Source organism: Oncorhynchus nerka, linkage group LG19, assembly GCF_034236695.1.
Source record: "Oncorhynchus nerka isolate Pitt River linkage group LG19, Oner_Uvic_2.0, whole genome shotgun sequence".
Classification (NCBI taxonomy): domain Eukaryota; kingdom Metazoa; phylum Chordata; class Actinopteri; order Salmoniformes; family Salmonidae; genus Oncorhynchus; species Oncorhynchus nerka.
Window position 1 is genome coordinate 38174961 of NC_088414.1, and position 9482 is coordinate 38184442.

The 9482-nt window shown below is 45.2% G+C and overlaps 1 protein-coding gene and 1 long non-coding RNA gene across 2 annotated transcripts; one reads left to right on the forward strand and one right to left on the reverse strand.

Moving 5' to 3' along the window:
- Positions 1 to 1733: 1733 nt before the first annotated feature.
- On the reverse strand, positions 1734 to 6351 carry LOC115146850 (nuclear speckle splicing regulatory protein 1). Its single transcript, XM_065004929.1, is given in 9 exon segments — positions 1734 to 2499; positions 2502 to 3075; positions 3168 to 3270; positions 3395 to 3602; positions 3907 to 4035; positions 4153 to 4209; positions 4544 to 4631; positions 5058 to 5160; positions 6248 to 6351. Coding segments are annotated over 8 exon segments (1560 nt in total). The 5' UTR covers positions 5078 to 5160; positions 6248 to 6351; the 3' UTR covers positions 1734 to 2118.
- A 1539-nt stretch (positions 6352 to 7890) lies between these two features.
- On the forward strand, positions 7891 to 8739 carry LOC115146851 (uncharacterized). Its single transcript, XR_003866234.1, has 2 exons — positions 7891 to 8099; positions 8345 to 8739. It is a non-coding gene; the product is annotated as an uncharacterized LOC115146851 (long non-coding RNA).
- Positions 8740 to 9482: the final 743 nt, after the last annotated feature.

Here is a 9482-nt window from a genome sequence, read left to right on the forward strand (position 1 = left end):
TGTCCCTGAACAAAGGGGGGTCAAAATCAAAAGTAACAGTATCTGGTGTGGCCACCAGCTGTATTAAGTACTGCAGTGAATCTCCTCCTCATGGACTGCACCAGATTTGCCAGTTCTTGCTGTGAGATGTTACCCCACTCTTCCACCAAGGTACCTGCAAGTTCCTGGACATTTCTGGGGGGGAATGGCCCTAGCCCTCACCCTCCAATCCAACAGGTCCCAGAGGTGCTCAATTGGATTGAGATCCGGGCTCTTCGCTGGCCATGGCAGAACACTGACATTCCTGTCTTGCAGGAAATCACGCACAGATTGAGCAGTATGGCTGGTGGCATTGTCATGCTGGAGGGTCATGTCAGGATGAGCCTGCAGGAAGGGTACCACATGAGGGAGGAGGATGTCTTTCCTGTAACGCACAGCATTGAGATTGGGCTCATATATAGGCCTATGCAGGCAAAAAAGTAATAATTACAATTATGCCGTTACACAATACATAACCTACCGCATATTAAACATATCTTTGGTTCATAATTGGTCAAGCCTACTCTCCAAAATTAAACAAATTCTAGTAATCGCTTTGAGTGTCGCCTGTATTATTATTATAATAATAATGGATGGACTGGTCACCTTATGGTACGCTCCAAATGTTGTATTCATTTATATTTGTATTTATTATGGATGCTACCAAAGCAGCAGCTACTCTTCCTGGGGTCCAGCAAAAATGAAGGCAGTTTATACATTACAATACATTCACAGATTTCACAACACACAGTCTGCCCTCAGGCCCCTACTCCGCCACCTTACCACATATCTACAGTACTAAATCCATGTGTGTGTGTGTGTGTGTGTGTGTGTATAGTGCATATGTATGTATATCGCCACTGTTTGTGTTGCTTCACAGTCCCCGCTGTTCCATAAGGTGTTTTTAAATCTAATTTTACTGCTTGCATCAGTTACTTGATGTGGAATAGAGTTCCATGTAGTCATGGCTCTATGTAGTACTGTGTGCCTCCCATAGTCTGTTGTGGACTTGGGGACTATGAAGAGACCTCTGGTGACATGTCTTGTGGTGTATGCATGGGTGTCTGAGCTGTGTGCCAGTAGTTTAGACAGTTTAGACAGACAGCTCTGTGCATTCAACATGTCAATACCACTCATAAATACAAGTAGTGATGAAGTCAATCTCTCCACTTTCAGCCAGGAGAGATTGACATTAATATTAGTATTATATTCATGAGTCTGGGAGAGATTATATAGGCAGGTCTGTTGGTTCATTGATTGTGCAGGGCAGCTTACAGTTAGCCTACAATTACAGTGAACTTGTATTTGAATAATCTAATAAGGCATTTCTTTATATTTCCATAATTAATAGGCTGACATGACCTTTAGCTACAGAATACTCACCACTGAGTTTCCAGCTCCTCCTCGCTCTCCTTCATTCCTTTCTCCAGCGTGCAGAGAGAAGGGCTGTCAACAGTTTCATTATGTTTTGTTGGGAAAAACATGTTTGGGAGCATCGATAATAACATGTCAACTACTGCTCTGTTGGACTGAAACTACATCAGTCCCATGGTATATATAAAGATAGTGACTGGGGGTATATTAAATTATAAATGGGTATGTAACGCAATTGGGTAGAGTACACTATGTTAAACGGTCATTACAGCTGCCCCAGGAATAGCCCATATTAACTTTCAAGGTATGACAGATAAATAGTGAATACATGAGCAGCAATACACCAGCCATATGTTGACATTTATTAACAACATAAACAGGAAGTATGGTTCTGTCCATCAAAAAAAAAAAAAAAAATGGAATAGAACAGAAATATTCAACAAAAACACAGTTCGCTGGTGTGGGGCACCTCACTCACACTACATTTTTCATCACTTATTCACCCTCTCACTTAACTCAAGTCCTGCATTCATTCATTTAAATCGCTCTCTACCATTCCATCTTTCTCCCCAGACAATAGAACCATGAGACCCCACTCTAATTTGGTGGGTACGTCAAGTGCAGTGTATTAGAGAAAGAAGTTCACACACATCTGTTGACGTGTCTCAGTTCATCGGTCACCCTCTATGTCATCACACAGTCATAGCTGTCACCGTTTGTGTGTGTTCAGTCCTCCTCCTTCTCTATGTAGGTCTTGGTGGCTGAGCGTGCCATCTGTCTGGCCAGGTATCGGTCTCTGGCTGAGGTCACTGTCTGCTCACTGCTGCGCTTGACAAACTTACTCACTTTACTCTCCTCTTCTCTCCCCTCTCCCTCCTTCTCTGAACCCTCCTTCCCCTTCTCTGAACCCTCCTTCCCCTTCTCTGAACCCTCCTTCCCCTTCTCTGAACCCTCCTTCCCCTTCTCTGAACCCTCCTTCCCCTTCCCCTCTGACCCCTCTCCCTCCTTCCCCTTCCTCTCTGACCCCTCTCCCTCCTTCCCCTTCCTCTCTGACCCCTCTCCCTCCTTCCCCTTCCTCTCTGACCCCTCTCCCTCCTTCCCCTTCTTCCTGACCCCTCTCCCTCCTTTCCGTCGGTTTTTATAGTCTTCTCCTTTTCGCCATCCCTATTCCTCTCTTTCTCCCTGCCCTTGTCCCTTTCTCTCCCCTTGTCTTTGTCTAGCTCCCTCTGTTTCTCCCCATTCTCCTTCTCTCGGTCTTTCGGGCTCCTTTCTCTCTTCCCGTGTCTCTCCTCTCTCTCTTTATCCCGCCTCCCCCTGCTCCTGTCCTCCTCCCTGTCTCTATCCCTCTCCTTTCTTCCATCCTTCTCATCTCTCCGTCCACCATGCCTGTCCTCCCTGTCTCTCTCTCTGACCCTCTCTCTATCCCTTCCTTGGTCTCTGTCTCTCTCTTTGTGTCTCTTCTTTTCTCTCTCTCTATCCTTCTCTCGCTCCTCTTCTCCACTCCCAGAGGAAGGGGACCTCTGTCTGTAGTGGCGTTTGGCACCAGGGGCCGGCTTACTGAACCCTGCCTTCTGATCCTGCCCCTCCTCGCTGTCACTATGGGAACTGGGGACGTGGTCTTGTGGGGGAGGTGAAGACGGTGGGGATGGCGCTTCTGTCTTGACTTCTTTTGTACTCTGATCCCTGCATTGAGAGAGAGGAGAGTTCAATCTAATATTTATGTACACATACTGGTAGTGAAGGGAGATATTTTAGCTGTGTTTGTGAACTCTGACCTCGGTACAGAGCGGTCTGGTATGGCCTCCTCTCCTACGGTCTGGTTCAGCAGGTGTCTGTAGAAACCACTCAGGTCTTTCTGCTTCTTCACATCCAGAGCAGCTAGACAAACACACAGCATGGCTTTGTTTATTCTATAAACTACTGGATTCATAGCAGACAGTTTCTCCCACACACATCTGTTCATAAACACACATGCGCACGCACACACAGCAGTGTCTCTCACCCTCCATCGCTGCCTCTCGCTTTTCTTTTTCCAGCTCCTCCTGTCTCTCCTTGAGTTTCTGTCTGTAGGCTGAGGTGACGTAAGCCTCCTTGTCTGCAAACTGCTCTCCCTCCGCCTCTCTCTCCTTCTGAATCTTCCTCTCATCTCTCCGTTCCTGCTCCTTCTTCCTGTCCTCCACCGCTTGTAGCAGCTGGTTGATGTATTTTGGCTATGGAGAGAGAGATAAAGGAGAGAGAGCAGTATGAGCAAAGAGGAGAGGAAGGATGAGTAGAGTGGGTGGACCTAAGTGACAAAGGGCAACATGGAGAAAAACACAGGGAAAATAGGGGGGCGGCGGAGCAAGTGAAAAGGGGGCGGCGGAGCAAGTGAAAAGGGGGCGGCGGAGCAAGTGAAAAGGGGGCGGGAGAGCAAGTGAAAAGGTGAAGGGAAGGGGGGATTGAAATGGAAAGGATAGAACATTTGAGAAGATTTGAAAAGGTGGGAGGCTGGGGGTTGTTCTGGATCTGCTGCACCTTCCTGTCGGTTCCTCCCAGCATTTTCTTGCTGCTCTCCAGCCTCTGTTTCTGCATGTCATCATAGACACCATCGTAGTCATACACACTGCTGTCCTGCTCTAGAGCCTTCTGCATCTCCAGACGTGTCTGCCACACACACACAAGAGAAAGATGGGTCTCGGTCACAAAATACATAAAGCAGCAACTTCTGGAGAATTTGTTGTTACCACCGGAGGTTTCTCATTCATCCATTCACTCACTCACCTGTTTCATCATCCTCTTCTTCAGAGCCTCCTTCTGCAAACTCTCCCCAACAGAGGTCTGGAAGACAGGACCACACATCATCACTTCTGATAGAGCTTCAATCATTTGGCAAAGCTTGCAACTCACTCACATTCATCTCACTGGCTGCAACAAAGGGCACGAGCAAAGGAGTGGAGAAACTTCAGACTTCTCTAAATGATCTGTGACCCACACACAATGTAATCTTCTTAGGCTTCCTTGCAAAAGAGTTTACTACCAATTAGCCTCGGAAAACCCAGGCTTCTTACAAGTACACGAGACTAGATTTGGAAGGATGGCGCTACGAGACTAACTATCAGCATATCTCAATAGGATACAATAAGAGATATGGACATTTAGACATTTTTCCTACCTCTTCATCAGAGTCATCCCCAAACACTGAGGGCCTGGGCAAGGTGACTGTCTTAGACGCTCTCTTCTGGGGTATGATCAGGCCGTACCTGGGAACAGGTGACATGAATGGACAGCAAGCACCAACATTTGAAAGAAATAAAGTGGGGAAACTAACGTTAGCTAGATACAAGCTCTTCGTTGCGAAAATGAACAGAATTTCCGTGATCTAAAATCTAGGCCAAATCCGGTTTGTGTTCTCTTCTCTAAACTACACACTTCATTGCTTGCATGAAGGTGGCAATGCGGGACCGACTGGCTGCTACCGTTTGCTAACTTGATAGCTAACGTTAGCGAGTAGTTAACAATGTTGTTGGTAGTGGATTGCATGGTCGTGCACACATTGCTGCTTGTAGTGTGTCCAGTCATTGCACACGGCGACCATAAGAAACAGCGGCGAAATAAACATGTTTGTATTATAAATACCTATCTAGTTGCGATAGAATAACGTTTTTGTAGTGTCAATTTCTACTTACTGTTTACTAGGTGCCGCCATCTTACTCCTTGAAATACCTCTGAACCGCTGCGGCAGATTCGTTGGCAAGCGAACCCTGCCTTTTGATCCTGCCCCTATTAAGCCTTCAAAAATAATTTGATGGTTACAAAAAACATGTGCAATAAATAATAGCCAGGTTTATATACACAAATATGATACGGTTATATTTTCTCAATTCATCCTCGTCGCTGTATATAGCGAAAGTGCCAATACCAATAATCAGATTAAGATCAGACGCTCAATATTGCAGCGAATTGGATAATTGTATTTGATTTATTTAACTAGGCAATTAAGTTAAGAACAAATTTATATTAACAATGACGGTCAAACCCGGACAACGCTGGGACGCCCAGTCATGGCCGGATGTGGAGAAGAATCGTTCAGATGGACATTTCAGGGTCAACGTTTTAGTAGGCTCAGTTTATTGGTCCGAGTAAAACTATATTTATTAATACTTTATCAGCAAAGGCCTGTCTGTAAATGTACCTAGTAAACTCCAGCAGGTCTAGAGTGAATCAACAAAGATAGTTGCTTGGACACAGTACACCGCTACTTCGGTCGTCACTAGTTACCACCAGCACAAAGAAATAACCCACCGCCTATTTCTCTTCTTAAAATCAGATGTTTAACCTAAACCTAACCTTAACCACACTGATAACCGTATGCCTAACCTTAAAGCATGAAAAACCTATTTTGACTTTGTGGCTGTGGTAACTAGTGGGAAGTCGTCACTTCCACTGCCAAATCAGAGAAGACGAGACGAGGCCTCCCGGGTGGCGCAGTGGTCAAAGGTCACTGTGCCTCCAGAGACTGGGTCGAGCCCAGGCTCTGTCGCAGCCGGCCGCGACCGGGAGGTCCATAGGGCGACGCACATGGTTAGGGAGGGTTTGGCCGTCAGGGATATTCTTGTCTCATCGCGCACTAGCGACTACTGTGGCGGGCCGGGCGCAGTGCGCGCTAACCAGGTCTCTAGGTGTACGACACATTGGTGCGGCTGGCTTCCGGGTTGGATGCGCGCTGTGTTGACCTACGCCTCTCCCGAGTGATGAGACAAGACAGTAACTACTAACAACTGGGGGTAAAAATAATAAATAAAAGAGACGAAGCGAGAAAATCCACCCCTGTTGAACGGATAAAAATGTTGTATCCTATATCTGCCGTTTCAATTACCCGGAGCGCCAAGCTTCTACCCCCAAGCCATAAGACTGCTGAACAATTAATCAAATGGCCACAGCCCACCGTGCCGCTTTGAGGACAACGACACCCAATTGTTTGGCAGAGAGACAGTTTCTTGTCAGTATATTTATAATCTTTGGCCAAATGAAGCACACAGATTATCCATTATATTGATCAGATACGCAAGTGGCCGCTCTAACAAGGAAAATAAATGTATTTAAAAAACGGAAGGCAGTCGGGAGTAGGCAAGACTATACGCGGGACCGTTCGAGCCAACAAGAGGGGCGATATGAGTGTGAACAACAGGCACAACTCTAATATATTGTTTTTTCAACAACAAAAAAGTCAAGTGTCCTACATATATCTGTACACTCGTAACAACATAAGCATTATGACACTTATATTAGATTAAATAAACCACACGAAGCAAATAAACCATGCAATTTTTTTCGTTAACCAAATTTAACTCTCGTTGACCTCCATACAAAAACTCCTTGATTGGTGAGCGAAAAAAACGAAATGACGCCACCTGCTGGAAAAGACAGATTTGGGCGCAGTTATCCCTCGCTTTGCCTTTTCCTCTCTGGCACAACCTAGCCCAGAGTTACACAACTGTCGGCCCCTGGGTGGTTTTATTTGCCCCCCCCCCCAGGTTTTCTGAGCTCATTTTTTAAAAGATTATGAAAACACCAGGAAATCAGCTTCAAGTGATTTTTATTTTGGAAATCTGTTCCAACTGATTCCCCCACATAATAGAGGGACGTGAATGTATACAAATAATAATAATGAATAATAGTTGTATTTATATAGCACTATTCTACAAACTGAGGTACTCAAAGCGCTTTACATAGTAGGGGGAAACTCACATCATCCATCATCAATGTGTAGCATCCACCTCAGTGATGCACAGCGACCATTTTGTGCCAGAACGCTCACCACACATCAGCTATCAAGTGGAGAGGTGAGGAGTGATATATGCCAATTAGGAATGAGGTGGATGATAAGGTGGTCATGATGGAATGTGGCTAGGTTGGGAATTTAGCCAGGACACCAGGGTGAACACCCCTACTCTTACAATAAGTGCCAGGGGAATTTAAATGACCACAGAGTCAGGAGTCAGTCCCATTTGAACATCCCACCAGAAAGACAGCACCTTACACAGTGCAGTGTCTCCAAATGTAATCAAGGTTTGAATGTATTATGTTTTAGTCCAATATTATATCTGCTTGGGCTTCTGGAGGTCAATTTGAAGTCTATAAACGGGGTTTCCTATGTTCAGGACCCACGACCGTCCGCTCAATAAATTATTGGCCCGCGGCTGAATGAAGTTGATGATCCCTGATTTAACCCAAGGGCTGGCAGATGGCGATATTAGTTGTTTCGTTTTACTGCCCAAAAGGGAATGCATGCAGCCAACTATACACTCGTATCCCCCTCGTATCAACTATACACTCGTATCCCCCGTGGACCGGTTCGTACATAAAACATTCTCCATTCAGGCTGCAAATGCATCGATTTCGTCCTTAAATTTCTTTATGAAACACAATTTTCCACCACCATGCTAGATTAGCTAATGCCTGTCCTGGACCTTGCGTATCGCGTTCACCCAATCAAGTTGCAGCAGTCTTTTACTTTGAAACATCAGAGCAGAGGTGAAAAAAGCAGACTACTGCAACCTGATTGTCTGAACGAGATACGCAACATTCAGGACTAGCATTAGCTAATCTAGCATGTTTGTGGGAAATGAAATGCTGTTTCATAAAGAAAGTATGCATATTTTCCCATCTTCTCGCCATTAAATCGAGGATACGAGTGTAAAGCCGTCTGCATGCATTCCCTTTGGACGGTAAGAGGAACACGACGCAATATCGCTCTCTGCCAGGCTTTGGGCTACAGCACAACCGTTAATTCCTATTTGCAGATGAGGAAGGCTTGAAAAAAATCGCTTTTTTAAATTGCATTTAATTACCGTAAAACCATAACAATTTCATGGGTTGTTGACTCTTCACCACCATGCCAGTTCTCCTTAGTAATACCATACCACTAATACCCACGCTTTCTCACTTTCTCTGATTGTCATTATCTCTGCAGAGAGCTACCCTGTGATTAAAGCCGAGGCGTTGATTCCACCCTGACTCTTCCGTTGTCTCTCCCGAGTGACTGTAAACCTCAACACCATTATCTCTGTCGTAATCCAAATCTCATCTCCCGTTCTCTCGGCTGCCACTGTTGTTTATCTCCTCACAAAGACAGAGAGACTCTGCTACTCAGGCAGAGGGACTACCAGGGACGGATGGATAACTAGAGCACGAGTGTATTCATTAGCACACACCCTAGAAAACAAGCGTTTCTGTAAAAATGTTTGTTTTGTTTAAGTTTGTTTCCATTTGATACACCTCAGAGCTCTCTTTCATTCTTTGTGTGTTATAGCTCTTGCAGGTTGCTAAGTATTAAAATGGGCGGGGCCAGCGCTACTGAAACATGAACTGTGTGTATGTGTTTTGCAATGTATTTTCACGTAGTCATGTTCTTTCACACATGCATAATTGTGTGGTGAAGCAATTATAGGCATGATGCAATTAACAACTTAACAACCTAACAAAACAAACTGATTTCTGGCCATTGTGTCGAAAAGCCTCCTTAATGAGAAGTGTTGTCAGGGTGTTTGAATTCAACTGGGTAATTTATGACTATGTCTCCTTCTCTTCACAACTCATAAATATCTTTCCTATTCTCTTCTCCACTCATAAAGATATCTGTTCACTATTCTTCACCACTCAAAGATATCTCTCTTCTCTTCACCACTCAAAGATATCTCTCCCCTTCACCACTCATAGCCAGCAGCATACCACCCTGTATCCCATTACTGGCTTGCTTCTGAAGCCAAGCAGGGTTGGTCCTGTTCAGTCCCTGGATGGGAGACCAGATGCTGCTGGAAGTGGTGTTGGAGGGCCAGTAAGAGGCACTCTTTCCTCTGGTCTAAAAAAAAATATATATGCCCCAGGGCAATGATTGGGGACACTGCCCTGTGTGGGGTGCTGTCTTTCAGATGGGATGTTAAATGGGAGTCCTGACTCTCTGAGGTCATTAAAGATCCCATGGCACTTATCGTAAGAGTAGGGGTGTTAACCCCGGTGTCCTGGCTAAATTCCCAATCTGGCCCTCAAACTGTCATGGTCACCTAATAATCCCCAGTTTACAATTGTCTCATTCATCCCTCTCCCCTGTA